This window comes from Oryctolagus cuniculus, chromosome 7 (assembly GCF_964237555.1).
Source record: "Oryctolagus cuniculus chromosome 7, mOryCun1.1, whole genome shotgun sequence".
Taxonomy (NCBI): Eukaryota; Metazoa; Chordata; class Mammalia; order Lagomorpha; family Leporidae; genus Oryctolagus; species Oryctolagus cuniculus.
This window is the reverse complement of record NC_091438.1, coordinates 119,086,130-119,105,068: the sequence shown is the minus strand read 5'-3', so window position 1 is coordinate 119,105,068 and position 18,939 is coordinate 119,086,130. Positions and strand designations below refer to the sequence as shown.

At 53.2% G+C, this 18,939-nt stretch overlaps 1 protein-coding gene across 1 annotated transcript; it reads left to right on the top strand.

Moving 5' to 3' along the window:
- Nucleotides 1-1,189: 1,189 nt before the first annotated feature.
- DIO1 (iodothyronine deiodinase 1) lies at nucleotides 1,190-15,203 on the top strand. The gene is given in 4 exon segments (NM_001099958.1): nucleotides 1,190-1,572; nucleotides 8,434-8,577; nucleotides 13,309-13,508; nucleotides 15,006-15,203. Coding segments are annotated over 4 exon segments (750 nt in total). The 5' UTR covers nucleotides 1,190-1,235; the 3' UTR covers nucleotides 15,075-15,203.
- The last annotated feature ends 3,736 nt before the right edge of the window (nucleotides 15,204-18,939 follow it).

Genomic DNA, 18,939 nt, shown 5'->3' with positions numbered 1-18,939 from the left:
CAGAGCCAGCTGCCTCTTCTCCAGGCTCCTGTGAGCCCCATGCACCCTCCATCTCTGTTCATAATGTCTTAAATGGCAGTTTCCTATTTACTTAGCTGTTCCCCGCACTAGACCATGGCTTCTCAGGGAGCAAGGAGAGTGCCCAGTGCTAGGGGGAGTTGCAGGCCTCTAACTTCCTTGGGGATGTCCTCAGCTCTGCTCTCCCTGGGAAGTTCCAAATCCATACCCTCTAGGGAGGACTCTACCTCCAGAAATACTCAACCCCTGGGTGCAGCATTGTGGTATACTGGGTTAAGCCACAGCCTGCAATGCCAGCATCTCATATGAGTGCCAGTTTGAGACCTGGCTGCTCTGTGTCTAGCTATCTGGGGGAGTGAACCAGTGGACAGAAGATCTGTCTGTCTGTCTCTCTCTCCCTCTCTGTAACTCTGCTCTCTTTCTATTTTTTTAAAGATTTATTTATTTACTGAAATAGTTACAGAGGGGGCAGGGAGAGAGAGAGAGAAATATCTCATCCACTGGTTTACTCCCCAAATGGCCACAAAAACCAGGACTGGACCAGGCCAAAGCCAGGAGCCAGTAGCCAGGAGCTTCATCCAGGTCTCCCATGTGGTACAGGGCCATCTTCTGCTGCTTTCCCAGGTGCATCAGCCTGGAGCTGGGTCAGAAGCAGAGCAGCCAGGACACAAACCAGTGCCCACCTGGGATGTGGCAGCTTTATGCACTATACCACAACACTGTCCCATAACTCTGCCTTTCAAAGAAACACAATACATCTTTTAAAAGGAAATCTTCAGCCCCCAGCTGGAAGTTCTGAGTGGGAAAACATCTTTCATTAGGAAAAGAACAATTTATCTTATTAAGAGAATAGTTACCACTTGAAGCTATTTGCCTGCAATCAATCTTTTAAGAGGGTCTCTTTAAGTGTGATCTGAAGTGCTTGTCTATAAAAATTCATCAGAGGGAGAATCTAGGATTTGGAGTCTTCCAATCCAAGATCCTCTGAACAGCTAAGGCAAAGAACCTGAAAGGGCACGGGTTAGAACAGACCCCTGTGCACCTGGCTTGGAACTTTCCACGTTATTGACAGCAAGGCAAACACTTTGCGTCCTGGCACTTTCCTCCTGCCCAGGGTTGGCTGCTCCCACCCTGCACCTTTGCTCAGCTCCACCCAGTGTCTCCTGGCTGCAGCCTGTCTGCCTGCCGGCCTCAGAGGCAGCTCCAGCTGGGCCGAGATGGGGCTGCCCCGGCCAGGGCTGTGGCTGAAGAGGCTCTGGGTGCTCGTGCAGGTGGCCGTGGAGGTGGCCGTGGGCAAAGTGCTGATGACACTATTTCCGGAGAGAGTTAAGCAGAACATCCTGGCCATGGGCCAGAAGACGGGGATAGCCCAGAACCCCAACTTCGCCCAGGACAGCTGGATTCCCACCTTCTTCAGCACCCAGTATTTCTGGTTCGTCCTGAAGGTTCGTTGGCAGCGACTGGAGGATGCCACTGAGCCAGGAGGTCTGGCCCCAAACTGCTCCGTCGTCCGCCTCTCGGGACAGCAGTGCAGCGTCTGGGACTTCATGCGAGGTCAGGAGGGGGTGGGAGGGGCGCTTGCAGCAGCAGAAGTGGAGGGAGGTGGGGGGAGGCAAGTTCTGAACTCTTCTGCTCCTCCTGCTCCTCCTTGGGGGCTACTAGGCCTCTTCCCACTTAAACAAACTAGGAATCCTCCTTGACTTCTCTTTGCCTGAGTGCCATCCTGCCTCCCTTGCCACTGGGATCCCAAGCCGTGCCTTTCAGCCTGCAGCCTGTTCAGCCTGGGCTGCTCTGTGGCTGTATCCTCTCCACCCTTCAGGCTCCTCTCTTTATGACACCTGTCGTGGTCTGTAATCATGTGTGGCTGCTGCCCTCACTGGCACACAAACTCGTGCAGCAGAAGCCATCACCCAGACCCATTGTTGTGGCCGGGCCTGCTGCTGGGGCATAGACTCAATCAGTGCTTGCTGAAGAATGGCCCCGCCTCAGCCCTTGTGTCCAGGAGAGCCAGCTCCATCTGTTTGGCTCTTAAACCTCTCCGATTGCTCTTCTCTCTTTCTTGTCCTTTTAGCTTCTCTTCCTGCCAAGACTTCCCTCTCCCCGTCTAGCCCTCTGTCACCCAACTTAGGAACAGCTGCCAGATTGCTTGTCTCTGTGCACGTCCCAGTCATTCAGCTTCAGGAAGGGCACCAGGCTCAGCCTTGCGGGCGACGTGCCCCTGGCCAGGTGCAGCTCTTCTTCCCATTTTCCCTCCAAGCCTCCTCTCATACTCACTTCCTCTGGGTGACAAGATGGGCTTTGTCCACTCCTGATGGGCACTCCTGGTGCCTTTGCCTTTGCTGATATTGTTGGCTGGTCTGGAATGCCCTTCTCCTCCACCTGGACAGTCTATATCCCCTTCCCTGCATGCCTCCTCCTCCGTGAAGCCACCATGGATCCCACAGTTCAGCCAACTCTCTCTGCTGGACACATGACTCCACCTATACCTCCCTGCAGACACTGCTTTCTCCTAGCCTGCATTGGGCTCCCTAAATGCCCAGTGTGGAGCCTCAAGAGAGGGCCTGTGGCCTGACTTAACCTCTGACTTGTTCAGCACGCTTAGCTCAGGGCCTAGACACAGCAAGTGGTGCAGAGAAACCCGTGGCGTAGTTGGCTGATGTGGTGTTTCTCAAAGCATGTCCTCTGGGACCCATGTGCCACAGACCAGCTTGGCTGTGCACAGTTCCCTTGTGCAGGTTGTTTGGGAACCACTGCAGCCTGAGTCCTCCCGCAGGTTCCCGGGGCACAGGAGCACAGAAGAGGCTGGGCGAGGTCCTGACACTCACAAGCAAACACAACACTTGGGACGATCTTTATTTAACACAGCACTGACTTGTTTTCCACACACATGTGCGCATACACACACACACACACACACACACACACGCAAGCACACCATTCTGCACCTGGGAAAGCGCCCACGATCGTTATGCTGATTCCGAAGGACACCCTTTGGGAAACGCTGACCTAATCCACCTTCCCCGCGTCCGCAGCCCCGGCTTTAGAGGTGAAATGGGGAGAGCTACGAGGTCAAGGTAACAGAGGCGGAGAGCGACCACGTCTGACCCAGCATCAGGCCTCCTTGCCTTGCGTCCTCAGTGCTCTCCAGTCAACACTCGGCAGCACCCACTGTGTGCCAGGCCTCAGCGTTGGGGCAGGGACTCCAAGCTGGGGCTGAGCCTGTGCCTTGTCTGGGTGCAGAACAGAGGAAATCCTTACTGTCCTGTGAGGGGGGAAGGCTATCATGACATGGCTTTTGCATGCAGGACTTGGAAGGTTTCCTGGAGGAGGTGGCCCTGGAACCCAGCCTTGAAGGATGAGTAAGATTCTGGTAGCTCGAGACAGGACTAGGGAAGTGTTTCAAGCAGAGAGAAGGCCAAGAGTTTCTTTTTTGTTATTGTTCATTAATGGTTTTGAAGTACGGTGCACAAATGCCTTTACACACAGTCATGGAGAGCGAGAGCAATGAGGACACCATGTAACCCATGTTGCGTGTTCACCACGTGCCACCCACGCCCCAGGAGGGACCCGGGCCAGTTTGCTGCCTGTCAGCCATTTACAGATCAGCTCCCTGAAAGCCCGTTTACCTCAGGGCCAATTCACAGAACCTCCTTGCATCATGCAACTGTCCCCGTGCAGCAGGCCTGCAGATGTTTATATGAAAGAGTGTCCAGTTTGTCTCTGCTTCCTGCTGCCACCGCTGAGACTGAAAAATGGTGAGGGGGGACCCTGACAGGCCAAGCCACCCCTGTATTTATAAAGCAGAGTTGACTTGCAGCACGTTGACCTGGAGTCCCCTGAAGTAAGAGGGGTCGGCGACACCGCAGTACACACGGCTGGCCTCTGCCCTGGAAGACCTCCATAGCACAGGGAGATGGATGGGGCAGCCGAAGTGAGGAGCACAGGGCTCTGGGGTGAGGGGGTGGCCCAAGGAGGCTCCCTGGGAGGCAGTGTGGTGAGCTGTCTGGGGACCATGAAGTCTTGGGGTAAGTGAGGGAGAGGGGATTGGGGGCAAGACGGGAGGAGGGGGAGGAGCAGAGGTCTGGGGAACATGGTTCCCTGGGCAGAAGTGGGGTGCAGGAGGTAAAGGGGGTGAAACATGGGGCTGGAGACACCAACAAGGACCAGAGCTTGGGGGCCTTTTGTGTCTGATCTGCAGTGGACATTTTCCCGGGGATGCCAGTGAGTTCTGGGATGGTTTACACGGTTAACCCGCTCAGTTCCTCTTCCTAGGAAGACCCCTGTAATGGCCTCAGAAGCCCCCTCCATTGCGTGCTTTGAGTATAAACTCTGAGCTCATGTTAGAGCCACCTGTTGGCAGTCCCGCAAGATCCCTTCCAGCAAATTTCAAGGGATTCTTTCATTTTTCAGATGCAAAGGCCCAGAGATGTAAATGGCTTGTTCAGTGTCAGCCTGATTTCACAGGGGAGCCAGAACTTGAACTTGAGCCTTCTGACTCTCAGCTGGTGTACTTTCTGTTATTGCAAAAGACATCAGGGGCTCAGAGAGATCCCCCATCGTCTTCCCTCTGCCTATCCATGCACATGCACAACACACACACACACACACACACATACACACAAAGCACAACACCAGTTCCAGGTACCTGAGAGTTCATCTGAAACCAGTTTTATTTCAGCTCCTGTTTAAAATCTCCTATCATCGTTCCAATTGTCCTTACAAAGCACCATCCAGCAGCTACAAATGGGATTTCTCAACGGAGGGAGCCTGCTGTGGGGCTCACCTTATTTGCCTGGGGTCACGAGGGGTGAGTCCAAGTCTGGCTCTAGAACAAAGGAGTGGCCTTGGCAGTCCTTGCCCGACATCCTGTGGCCTGTGCACTCAGGCAGGGTCTGGCCCCTTGCACCTGTCCTTCCTCTCTCTGCTACCAGGACAGCAGGAAATAAGTGCAAACTTTGCCCTCAGTATTGCTCACTATCCCCAGCCACGCTATAAATAATTAAACACATGGTGCTGTCCCGTCTGGGATGGTGTGGGGGGTGGTGGTGGTGGCTATCCAGTGAGTGTTCCACATTGCTTTCCCAATTGAAACCAAAATTCCTGACAGCTGATATTTAGAGCTGGTTCTGATCCTAAATTTGTTGAGATTTCATCGGACGAGTGGTTCAGCTACTTGGCCACGGCTGACGTCTGAGCCTCCCCTGGGGCCTGGGCCTCCCTGTCACGTGGCTCAGAAACCATCATGTGACCAAGCAGAGGCCCAGAGGCCCACTCAAGGCCTCCTGGGGCCTCCTATGAAAACACCTGGGAGCCAAGGACAAGGCAGGCGTTGGAGGCGCAGACGGCCAGCCCACACGCCTCGGGCTGCAGGCTGACAGGGAGGGCTACAGAGCTGCTTCTCCTAGTACTTGGCCATCGGGAGCTCCAACAGGCAGCTCAGGACCTTTGGCCTTTCTTCGCGGGCCATTTTCTCCTCTTGTTCACTTCTGTGCAGCCCCCAGGGGCACAATTTGGTGGTGGTGGTGTTTGTTCCATGATATATTTTATTATATGTATAAGCTGCTTCAAGTCCTTTGCAGAACAAGGCAATACATAAATAAGTGACAAGCAAGTCCCCTGTTTGCCTGCCAGCCCTGAAATCCCACCTTCTCCACACGCCAGCCCAGGCTTCCACATCTCTCATGGGAACTCCTCCAGTACTCCTGACCAGCTTCTCCTCCATTTCCATCCTCACTCTCCATTCTTTCTCCCTAGGGCAGCCAGAGTGATCACTACTCAACCCTGTTGTAGCAGTTAGAGTTCTGGTTAGCAAGCAACAGGGACTCACTCTGGTTTTCTTGTCACATGCTTCCTCAAAGGAACATACTGGAGAGATGTTGGGGGGCTCCCCAGAGGCAACAGCAGTTGAAACCCTAGGCTGAGACCGTCTTAGCATCAACAGTTGGGCCTGGATCCTGCTGTCACTGGTTGCCGTGAGAACTCATCACTATCCCTTACTGGGCAGAGAAGGAAGTCCGCCCTCTCAAACATTCCGGGCTCAAAGATCTAGGTGGAGGGACTACCCAGCCCCTCTGGGCTCACAGCCTGTGCCTTGGATGCTTGGTCTGCCATTGACCCAGGCTGGGCACACTTTTCCATCAATAGTGCACAAAACAGGGGATTCAAGTAGGAAGGACGGTCAGGAGCCACACTATCAACATTGCATCAATATGCACAACCCTGGTTCATATCTCCCATTGTTCCTAGACTGAAATCCAGGTTCTTTAGCAAGGCCGAGGAGAGCCTGCCTGCTCTGGCCCATGCCTCCCTCTCCAACTACTTCTCCCTCTCACCAGCCCCCTCTGCCTGGTTCCAGCCAACAGTCTTGTGGGGCATTGCACAAACTAAGCGCTGGGCCTCCTGGGGGACTTTGTACGTGGACTCTCTTTGCCTGGAATGCCCTCTCCCTTTGCCCAGGGCTGGATCTTCCTTATCGTTCTCTCCTCAGCTCCTCAGAGGCCTCCCCGATCCAGCTATCCGAAGTAGGTCATTCCTTTACAGTGTCTTTCATAACAACACCATCCGAAGTGACTTCATGGATGTGTTTATGGCTTTTTGTCCAGATCCCTGTCGAACAGACCTCAAACTGCATGCAGGCAGAGACCCGCTGGCCTCGCTCTCTGCCAAATGCCCCGTATGTGGCAGGCAGCCCTGCACAGCGTGCCTGTTTGTGGACAGAGTGAACATGTCCCTGGCAATGGGGACGCAAGGGTAAACCAGGGACAGCCCCTGACCTCAAGGGGCAATCTGTAGCCTGAGGGGATGTGGACACTTAAAACAAGCCAGGTCACATGTGACAGGTCAGTCATGTGCCAATACAAGCGTGGTGAGGGGTCAGCAGTGCCAGCTCTGGCTCTAAGAAACCACAGGATACCGCAGATCCCCACAATCACCTCCCACCACAGCTGGGGGAGTTAGAGAGGGCTCCCACCCACATGGCCTCCATGGGCATGGGACCAGTGAATCACACAGGGCCTCACACTCAGAAGGGCCTTGTGCTTGGGGTTTGATGCTCAGAAATGGCTGTCTTGAAATTCTTAGTCATTTAATCTCCAAACATGAATCCCAGTGTGACAATGGAGCCTGCCCAGGGCCTCGGGCTCGCACAGGGTCCTGCCTTCCATTTCCTGCCCCCTGCCTCTCCTGGACGTGTGCTCCAAGGCCCACTTGTCCATCCCCAGGGTGCATCCTCTTCTTGCTCTCACCCAGTGACTGAGGTCACCTTCTGGTCCCTAAGAGGGCTTGGATGCTGTCTGGGGAAGGCCCAGGTCAGGTGAGGGAACCACCAGCATCTAGCGGCAAGCCTGGAGGGGCTGTCCTCACCCTTGGGCCATGGACAGGGAAATTCACCAGGTGACTGGAGTGGCTGCAGGGAGAAGCCTCCCCCGAGGTGCCTGCATGTCTCTGCATGGAGGGTGCCATCTGCTGAGCTTGGGCTGGTAGCCAGGTGGGAAGGGCAAACATCTGGCTCGACTTTGTGCTCCTGGTGGGGCATAGTACATTGGTCTGGGGGCTGTAGGGATGGGAAGCTGGTGGCCACAGGCAGGTGCAGGGGCCCACTGAGCTGCAGGGGTGCTGAGTGACTGGGAGTGTTTGCACCCATCCTGCGAATATCCCCATGCCCAGGAGAGTGGGACATTGCATGGCAAGTAGAGAGCACCATGCCGGGTAAAGAGGCCACGGAAGTTACGAAAGACCTTTCTATTCTAATAGGTTTCATGGTGTTCCCCTCACTGTTGAAACAAGGAGCCTGTGTTTGTGTCCCTCAGCAGGCTCAACAGATTACGTGGCAGGTCCTGCCCCCACCTTCCACTCCCTTTGTGGAGCCCCATCCTGGCGGAGGGAGGAGATGGAGCTGAGGGAGGGGCACCTGCAGCAGTGGCAGGCCAAGCCCTGATTCTGAGCCCGTGGTGGGATGTTTAATCCCCATGACAGCTCTATACAATCCAGATGATGATGATGACTGATGATCATCATCATAATGATGACATCGACTTGTGAACCAGGACATTGAGGTTCTATAGATGGAAAGAGCACTGAACTGAGAGTCCGGAAGCCAGGGTGTGCATTTTACCTCCAGCATTGCCTGCAGTGTGACCTAGAGCAAATCTATAAGACTCAGTTTCTTCATCCGTGAATTGCCGTGATTTTAACTACCGCACAGTGGCTGCAGGTGGTCCCCTGAGACCACCTAACCCAAATCCCCCACTGTAGAGAGCAGTAAATCGGCTCTGACTTCAGCTAAGTTGCACTCTCTGGGCTTCTGCACCCCACCCTCTACTGTGCCCAGGACCCACCTGAAGGTACAGTAAGGGTAACAGAAGTAAATGCAGTGTGTGGACTTTTTGGTTTACGAGGGTTCTGTTTCTATTCTAGGTAACAGGCCCCTCGTGCTGAATTTTGGCAGCTGCACCTGACCTTCATTTCTTTCCAAATTTGACCAATTCAAGAGACTTATCCAAGACTTCAGTTCCATAGCAGACTTTCTCATCATTTACATCGAAGAGGCACACGCATCTGGTACAGACCCTGCCTCTCCCTCCTTGCTCCTCCCCCCACCCCAGCCCATCACCAGCTCATAGAGAGGAGGAAGGGAAAGAGGACTCTCCATTGAGCGCTCACCATCTCCCGGGGCCTAGCTTCACCCCGCAGGCGCTTTCAAGCTGGTCACAGTAGCAGCCCAGGGAGCAAGGCCTGGCCGGGAGACAGCTCTCACCTCCTGAATGGGAACTCCAGGGCAAGGAAGGGACCTGAGCACTTTAGAGGGAATACAGACGTAAAATGTCACAGTGCTGGTCCAGCTGTCTGTAAGATGCAGCCTAAGACTTACAGGGACATTATGGGGCCGTGCGTTTGGAGCACACATAAAGTCATCTCTTGGGACAGCTGTGGCAGGTGACAGCTCAAGTATTTGGGTCCCTATTACCCAAGTGGGAGACCTGGATGGAGTTTAAGCTGCTGGCATTAGCCTGGCCCAGCAATGGCTGAAGTGGGCATTTGGGGAGTGAACCATAGGATGGAAGATCTCTCTCTCTCTCTCTGTCTTTATCTGTCTTTCTGCCTTTCAAATAAAATGAATACAATTTAAATTTAAACTAAAAGTCAAAACTTAAAACAAAACAAAAAACCAAAAAAAACCCCAGGGGCTTTTTTTACAGTTCATCCCCAGTTGACAGCTCCTGAACCTTGGTGAGTATCAGAAGCAACGGGTGGGGCCGGCGCTGCGGCTCAGCTGGTAAAGCTGCTGCTTTCAGTGCCGGCATCTTATATGGGTGGCAGTTCCAGTGCCGGCTGCTCCACTTCCAATCCAGCTCTCTGCTATGGCATGGGAAGGCAACAGAGGATGGCCCAAATCCTTGGGCCTCTGTACCTACATGGAAGACCTGGAAGAAGCTCCTGGCTCCTGGCTTCAGATCAGCACAGCTCCAGCTGTTGTGGCCATCTGGGAAGTGAACCAGCAAATGGAAGACCTCTTTCTCTCTCTCTCTCTCTCTCTCTCTCTCTCGCTGCCTCTGCCTCTCTGTAACTCTGCCTTCAAATAAACAAATAAATCATAAGAAAGAAAGAAAGAAAGAAAGAAAGAAAGAAAGAAAGAAAGAAAGAAAGAAAGAAAGAAAGAGAGAGGAAGGAAGGAAGGAAGAGACATCCAGGCCACCCCTGGGGTGGGCAGACCTGGGATGAGGGCCTGAGAATGTGCATTTCTCACGAGTTCCAGCGAGGCTGGGGCTGCTGGGCTGCTGGGCTGGGCCCACCCTTTGAGAACCACTCTCTAGGCCAACTCTCCCCTGGGCTGGTAGCCCTTTCTGCAGCCACAGCAAGTGGTCTCCTGCCTTCATTACTTCCCAGGAAATCTTGTTCCTCTCCTGGACAGCCCTTCCTAACAGTGAGCAGCCGTGTCCCCTGTGGACCATCGACCTCAAGCTCTTTAAACTGTGCAAAATGGTCAGACACACTCTCAACTCCCAGACTTAGATTGCTGGAGATAAGAAAGCCAGCAAAATCCCTTCAAAGGGACAAACCCATGATTTGGGTGCAAGTCTCAGAGCCAGGGGTTGAAGCAGGCCAGAAGGCTCATGTGTCTGATGGGAGAGATGCTGTCTGATTGGTCCGTGTCACCCAGCACCTGGCAGAGTCCATGTCATGAAGTCAGAGCTCTGGAGGAGTTGAGTGATGGAGTGATCGGTGAGGCCAGCGTTAGCCTTGCTGGTTTGTGCATTTGAGAGCAAGGTTGCTCTGGGTTAACTTCTCACCCAAGCTGGCATCGTAGTGCTCTTCCCAGCGTGATCCCCAGATCCCTGGTATCACATCTGGGTTGCCTGATGAAATGCACACCCCAGGGCCTCTTAGTGTATATGCACATAATGGTTTTACAACTGCTCTTTTTAAGATTTATTTATTTATTTATTTAAAAGTCAGAGTTACACAGAAGCAGAGGCAGAGAGAGACAGAGAGAGAGGTCTTCCATCTGCTGGTTCACTCCCCAGTTGGCCACAACAGCTGGAGCTGTGCCAATCTGAAGCCAGGAGCCAGGAGCTTCTTCCAGGTCTCCCATGTGGGTACATGGGCCCAAGGACTTAGGTCTTATTCTACTGCTTTCCTAGACCACAGCAGAAAGCTGGATCAGAAGTGGAGCAGCCAGGACCCAAATCGGTGCACATATGGGATGCTGCATAAGGCAGCAGCTTTACCTGCTACACCATAGCGCCGGCTCCCACAACTGCTTTCAACTTCATACTGTATTCATTCCACTCTCAGCTTCTGGCCTCACAAAGACTTCAGGACACTTAAAATGTTAAAAGCATGGGGGCCAGGCATTTGGTGTAGCAGTTGAGGTGCTGCCTGGGACACCTGCACCCTGTATCTTCCCCTCCCTAGCTCCCGCCCCAGGGTCTGTGTTTTTGTCCATCAGACAGAATTAGGTATGGCCTGACCTTCAGAAGTCAAGTGCACAGAGCCAGTTCCACCAGTCCCAGCAGGGCTGAGGGCTGTGGCCTAAATCAGCCGGTTTCCTCTTCACACACCACGTGTTTGTCCAGGTAGAATATAGGCAGACATGAGCCATGGTAGGAAGCTTGCAGATTTCGCAGCCCCACACCTGGGTGTAAGTCCTAGTGCCGCAGGTGCTGGCCACATGCACCTGCAAACCCCCTTTCTGTGCCTGTTTTTGAAGCAATAAAATGGGATGACGACACCTTCCTCACAGAACCACCATTCAACAATAGTTAATGACAACCTGGAGGCTGCTGTGTTGCTCCAGGGAGCTGTCGGGAGGGCAGGGCTGCCTCAACATGCCACGAATGCAAGCTGGTGTTATTTGTCATCAGCAAGTTTGAGGCTAAGTAATAGCACTTTGGCCAGGCATTTGTATCTTGGTGTGGATTTCTCTGGAGAGCTGGTTTTGCTAGGGGAAGGCTTCTGAGTAAGACACTGCGGAAGCACGGAGGAGGTGGAGCCAACCTATCGGCACACTGAGATACCTCACCTGGCCACAGAAGCCTCTGGTTCTAGACAGGCCACCTGACTTCCCAGAGAGCCTGTGGTTACATCATCTGGTTCTGGGGTCCCCAGCAATGGAGCAAGTAAATGGGCAAGGCCATTGGCAGTTGATATTTCTCTTCCAATTTAGGGGCCCACTATTGTGAGTCTCTAAAGGACAGGTGGGAGTAATGGGTTGGAAGATGTGTCATTAGGAGACAGGAAGGCCGCTTAGGTGGAGATAAAACAAGGGTCATTTCCAGGTTAGCAGCTGCACTTGGCTATGAGCCTGCCCTGAGTGGCTTGCGACTGTCAGTAGAGCGAATGCAACATCAGCTGTAGTAGCAGAAGTCCTGGTACCCAAATCAATCAGCTCACATGGTGGGGGAGCCGGCTGCTTGGATGAAGTAGACAGACGCATATGATAGCTTGAGGAGGGGTGAGCCAAGGACTCCATCCACCCGCCTGCAGCATAGAGCTGGGGGGACGGCTGCCAAGAGGGTACAGGAGCCAGGTCACCAAGAGCCTGGGGACCCCATGAAGGAGTTGGGATTTACCCCAAGGCAAGAGGGAGCTCCAGATAGAGCTAAACTGGAAGTGACTTGGTCAGATACCCTTTTTGGAGAGAGCACTGTGGTGAGCACTAGTTCCTAAACTTTAGTGTGCGGCAAAATCATCTGGAAGTCTGCTGTAAAACAGATTGCTGGGCCCCATTCCTGGTTGGTCCAGTGAGGGGTCTGGGTACTTGCATTAGCAAAAAGCTGATACAGCTCCTCCGGGACCAAACACCTAAACAGCCACTGCTCTAGACTCTTACTTTATTTACTTTTTTTTTTTTTTTTTGACAGGCAGAGTGGACAGTGAGAGAGAGACAGAGAGAAAGGTCTTCCTTTGCTGTTGGTTCACCTTCCAATGGCCGCCGCGGCCGGCGCACCGTGCTGATCTGATGGCAGGAGCCAGGTACTTATCCTGGTCTCCCATGGGGTGCAGGGCCCAAGTACTTGGGCCATCCTCCACTGCACTCCCTGGCCACAGCAGAGAGCTGGCCTGGAAGAGGGGCAACCAGGACAGAATCCAGCGCCCTGACCAGGACTAGAACCCGGTGTGCCGGCGCTGCTAGGTAGAGGATTAGCCTAGTGAGCCGCAGCGCCAGCCATTTATTTACTTATTTTTGGGAGTCTGAGACAGACAGATCTTCTGTCCATTACTCCCCAAATGCCTGCAAAAACAGCTGGAGTTAGGAAGCCAGGAGCTGGGAACTCACTCTGGGTCTTCCACATCGATGGCAGGGACCCAAGTACGGGCGCCATCCCCTGCTGCCTCCCAGAGCCTGCATTAGCAGGAAGCTGGACTCAGGAGCCGCGGCTGCCATCAAACTCAGGCACTCTCATGTGGGAGGCAGGTGTCCTCATCACTGGGCTAACCACCCACTCCCTGCTCTAGACTCTGGCCTCTCAAAGTATGGTCAGTGCCATCCTAGACGCACTGTCTCAGAATCCTGCTGTAATGAGGTCCCTGAGTGATTCATCCAGAAGCATGGCTCTGGGTCACCTCACATGGGGGAGCAGAGGCTTGCAGTCAGGAGCCCTGGGCTTCAGTGCGGATCAGTCAGTAACTCCCTGTGCGACCTTGCTTGTTCACGCACAACAGGAAACTGGGCCACTTCACGGCCGAGGGCTCCTCTGTCTGGCACTCTGAGTTATAAGTGGGGGTTGTTTAGTCTGTAGGAAGTGTGTGCCAAGCCTGTGGGGCCGGGGCCTGGCCTTTCTCTTGTAGATGGCTGGGCTTTTAAGAACAACGTGGACATCAAGAATCACCGGAACCTGCAGGATCGCCTGAGGGCAGCCAGCCTGCTGCTGGCCAGAAGTCCCCAGTGCCCCGTGGTGGTGGACACGATGCAGAACCAGAGCAGCCAGCTCTACGCCGCACTGCCCGAGAGGCTCTACGTCCTCCGGCAGGGCAGGATCCTCTACAAGGTGGTAACCTGGGAACAGGAGGCCCTGGGAGGCCAAAGGGGGCCCCGGGAGGGCCAGGGCAAGCACGGGGCTGTGTGTCAGGGATACCTGCATTTGCCTCACTGCCCAGTCACTGACCACGGTGGAGTCCTTTCCCCTCACAGAACTTCCATCTCTTCTGCAAAATCAGAGTGCTGTTCCCAGCACACGGGAGATGCAACTGTGCCCATGAAAGGCATTTGGACTGGGTCAGCCTCCTGAGTCCAGGTGACTGGCCCGGCCCTGGCTTGGTTCAAGCTGAGACAGAAAGGCAGTGTTTCCATTTTCTAAATGATGCTCTGAGAGGGGAATTGACGTACCCGAGGTCTCACTAGACAAGGCTCTGATTTCAATTCGGAATCCCCTGGATGGGCTGGCAGGAGTGGGAGGCTTGGCGGGTGCTGATCCAGGAGGCAGGCCTCACCTTGGAGGGTGGGCACGGGAAATAGTCAGGAGCTGCAAACATGGGAGCCGGGCTTCAAGATCTCCCTCTCCTGAGATACGATCCTCAGACAGCCCGAGGCAAGGTGGGTGCTGAGCCCCTGTCCTGGGTTAGGCTTTGTGCAAGTGCTGGAAACTGGAAGATGTATTAAAAGCACCCACACTAACTTTGCTCACGGCCTGTGGGGGATGGTCAGGAAGACCTAGGGAGAGTGGTGCAGGCATCCCCAGTGCTGAAGGATGCCAGGGCAGGGGTCTGCAAACCTTTCCTGGAAAGGACCAGGTAATCAGTATTGCTGACCTTGTGGTCCAAATTGCGCTGCCCTGGCTGCAGATTTCTTGACCCCCCCCACCCCCACCCCACCCCACCCCTGGGGCAGGGCAGGCTTTTCAGAGGGTGTGGCAATTGCTTGGGCCTTCAAGGTGAAGGAGTTGGCCAAATGAGCACAATGAGTGAAAATCATTGCAAATACAGGGAAGAGGGTGGGTAGGGGCACAGAGGTAGATTAGAGAGGACGGGGAATAGAGAATTGGGGACATCTGGATGACAGGGGTCTGGTTTGGCACAGAAGAGCCATATACAGGGGTTTTGAGCAGAGAAATGTCTGCTTTAGAAAGATGATAGGCTACCGGGTGAAGAGCAGCCTGAGGGTAGCAGGGACTGGACCTGGGCACAGGAGGGGTGGCAGCTGCCCAGGGAAGGGATAAAGAGGGCTGAGCCAGGGAAGAGGCATGGCAGAGGCAGCGGAGGCCAGCCCGCCTGACATCTGACAGCAGTCGAAATGCTCCTCTTCTTTCTTTCCCCTCCTGAAACTCCAAGTCAGTTTACCTCCTCTAGCTTCATTCTCAGTCCAGCCTCCCCACCACCAGTGGGGGCTCCTCACCTTACTTTCCCTGGGTGATCTTTCCCATCTCGTGGTTGTCTCTGCTGGTGACCACACGGTACCGTCGACTCCCACAGATTTGGTGGCCGGTGCCAGCCCCACACACTGCTGACACATTGGACATCTGGGAGTGCACGGTTCCTTTCTCTTGCAGGGTGAGTCTGGCCCTTGGAACTACAACCCAGAGGAGGTCCGTGCTGTTCTGGAAGAGCTCCACAGTTAACGTGCACAGAGCCCCTGTTCCAGGCGACCAACAGGAGGGCTCCTCAAGGCGTGGCTGTCCCCTTAACCCAGCCGGCTTCTGCCTGTGACTGTGTTCCCGGCTGAATCACTAGCTCAGATTTTTCTGCTCCAAGTAAACATTTCCCAACCAGGGAGTGCATCCAATCAAGATGGATGGCTGGAATCAGAAAATGGAATGGCCCTTGGGCTGCTGCTCATGGCCCAGAGTGTTAGAGCCCCCACAACACCATGTGGCTCCCACGATGGGGACACAGACCTGGCATGGCATCGTCCCCAGCCTGCTTCTGTGCTGTGGCCCTCCAGCTGCCCCCTGCCCAGCAGGGTCTGATGGCATCCATGTGTCAGATCCCGTCATTCAGCCAAATTTGCCATTCATGGGATTGGTCATTCAAGACACTAACTTGGTTTTTAGAACACAGCATGGGAAGAATTCTTGATGCTAAAGACAGATGAGGACTTGGAAGAGGGGAGGGTTAGAACAGAAGAATCCTTTCCTTGTCAAAACGCTGTAGCCAGTTGGCATGGTACTGGCGCTGGCACTGGCGCTGGGGAGGTATGAGTGTCCACAGTAACACATCTCCAATTCTAACAGGACGAGCAGAGAACTCACTTTACCATCTTTGAGTACATTTCAAGGAAATCTGGCTTCTACTCTGGAATCTTTCACTACTGTCACCCTTCAACGGGCATCTGAAGGGGAAACCTGGCTTTCTAAAGCAAGCATGACAACCTTGACCAACCCAGGCAACAGGCACCGTGAGCACTGCCACTCAACTGGGCAGAAACTCCGTATCTGAAGTCCTCTTTCTGATTCTTTTACAAGTCTCTTAGTGGTCACTGAGTGCATCAGCCTAGTGGATAACCACTGGGGTTCATGTGTTTTAACTCTGCTTCTTTCATATTTGCTCATGACGGCCACAGCTTAAAGCACCTACGGTTGTGGCTTGATTTGAAAGAAAATGTTTTAAGAGGCAGCAAGCTAAAGCAGAATGATTAAAATCTCCCAGCCTATTTGGTACAGCTTCCGTGTGATCTTTGTGTCAGCCTCATCTGCCTCATGTTGTAGCCCAGTGTAACCCGACCAGCAAAAGTGCTGCACGGCTGGAAGGCCTCACACTGTGGGGAGGAACACCCAGTGTTTCTGGGTGATGTGAAAGGTGGGTTTGTGCAGACTCCTGCTGGAGGGAAATGCTTTTTCACATGGAATCAAACTGCCTTCACAGCACATGGCAGAATGGACGTGGGAGACACCTTCCTCGCATGGAAACACATCCTCTCTGGCTCTGCAAGTAGTGGCTATGATGTTATTACTAGTGTTATCTTTACATTTTTTTTAGGATTTATTTTATTTATTTGAGAGGAAAAGTTAGAGAGAGAGATAGAGAGAGATCTTCCACCCACTGGTTCACTCCCCAAATAGCTACAATGGCCAGGGCTGGGCCAGGCCAAAGCCAGGAGCCAGGAACTTCTGAGTCTCCCACGTGACAAGCAGTTGGACCATCTTCCTCTGCTTTCCTAGACACATAGCAGGGAGCTGGATCTGAAGTGATCAGCCAGGGTGAACCGGCGCCCATATGGGATGCCAGCATTCCAGGCCAGGGCTTTACCTGCTACACAACAACCCCAGCCCTGGCATTTACACTTATAAAAATAGTTACTAATCATCTACTGGCACAGGCACTTTCAGGTAGGTTCTCATTTAGTCTCTCCTTTTTTGAAAACCGTTATTATTATGCCCATTTTACAAGACAAAACCAAGGCTCAGAAAGTTGAGTAGCTACAAGTTCTCACAATGAGTAAGTTACAAACCAAGGTTCAAACCCCATACCCCAAAGCCTGGGTCCTGGCTTTGATGTGTGACTTCAATTGTTTGAACTGTAAAATGAGACTTCAACAGCACCTCTCCATAAGGGATTCTTTTTTTTTTTATTTTTTTTTTTATTTTTTTATTTTTTTGACAGGCAGAGTGGACAGTGAGAGAGAGAGACAGAGAGAAAGGTCTTCCTTTTGCCGTTGGTTCACCCTCCAATGGCCGCCGCTGCAGCCGGCGCACCGCGCTGATCCGATGGCAGGAGCCAGGATCCAGGTGCTTCTCCTGGTCTCCCATGGGGTGCAGGGCCCAAGCACCTGGGCCATCCTCCACTGCACTCCCTGGCCACAGCAGAGAGCTGGCCTGGAAGAGGGGCAACCGGGACAGAATCCGGCGCCCCGACCGGGACTAGAACCTGGTGTGCCGGCGCCGCAAGGTGGAGGATTAGCCTAGTGAGCCATGGCGCCGGCCCATAAGGGATTCTAAGGGAAGCTCTCAGAACTGTGCCCAGCTTGGAGAAAAATGGCTTAGAAATTTTGGCTCTGCCTCCTTGGGCCCCCTTGTTGGGGGTTGGGAGGTAGGACGGAAGATCAGGAAAGCAGGGATACTAAATAAAAACTCTCCATCCTGCAAAGTGAGCAAGACAAGCCTGAGGCTGAGTTGCACTGAGGATGAGCAGCTGCGAGAATGGAGAGACTGGAGCACAGCTGAGAACCATACGAGCACTCGCGAGGGTCACTTCCCAGGTGGCCCTCCAATTCAGGTCTACACCTGCACAGACACTGCCAGGCTCCAACAGGTGCCAGGAGCCAGAAATGAGTTGTTCTTAAAAAAAAAAAAAAAAAAAAAACTTATTTGTTTGTTTGTTTGCAGGGCAGAGTTACAAAGAGAGAGAGAGAGAGGTCTTCCATTTGTTCGTTCACGCCCCAAAAGGGCAAAATAGCTGTGGCTGGGCCAAGTTGACACCTGGAGCCCAGAGCAAATCTGGGTCTCCCACATGGGTGCAGGGGCCCAAGCACTAGGACCATCTTCCTCTGCTTTCCCAGGTGCATTAGCAGGGAGCTGGAGCAGAAGCAGAGGAACAGCCGCACCTTGAATCAACACTCCAATATGAGATGCTAGTGTCACAGGCCCCCTGAGAAGTTTTCTGAATGATAAAAGAAATTCTAGGCTTCTCAATTCAATTTGATGGGGAGGAGGCAGGGAGTCACTGGGGGACAAGGAGCTGCGGACTGCCAACACCCAAGCCATGTGCACTGCCCAAATCCTATCACCTTCCATGTGGACTCAACATGGCTGCAGACTGCCAATCACCCCTCCTCAAGCAGGTAAAGCTCTCTTTTCCTCAGACACCAGACACCAGTGCACCTTCTTGGAGATCACCATGAGCACTGCAGCCCCTCCCCAGACTCTGACTCCTTTGATCTTCAATCAGGCACTGCCCGGGCACCATTGTTACCCCAGTCTGGGTGGGGGCACCTGAATGTGTACTAGCCCTTTGCCTATCAATAAATCCTGGTTTTCTGTTCTTTTTCCTTAAAGATTTATTAATTTATTTGAAAGGCAGAGTCACAGAGAGAGAGAGGAAGAGAGACAGGGAGAGATTCTCCATCTGTTGGTTCACTCCCCAAATGGCTACAACAACCGGGGCTGGGCCAGGCCAAAGCCAAAAGCCATGTGGGTTCAGGGCCTAAGGACTTGGGTCATCCTCTCCTGCCTTCCCAGGAGCATCAGCAGGAAGCTAGATCTGAAGTGGAGCAGCAGAGACCCGAACCAGCATGCACATGGGATGCCAGTGCTGCAGGCTGTGGCTCAACCTGCCACTCCACAGCACAGTCCCTCTTTTTTCTTTTAAAGATTTATTTATTTAAAAGGCAGTTACAGAGAGGAAGAGACAGAGAGAGAAATCTTCCATCCACTGTTTCATTCCCAAATGGCCACAGCACCAGTCCCTCTTTTTTCTTTTAAAGATTTATTTATTTAAAAGCCAGTTACAGAGAGGAAGAGAAAGAGACAGAGATCTTCCACCCACAGT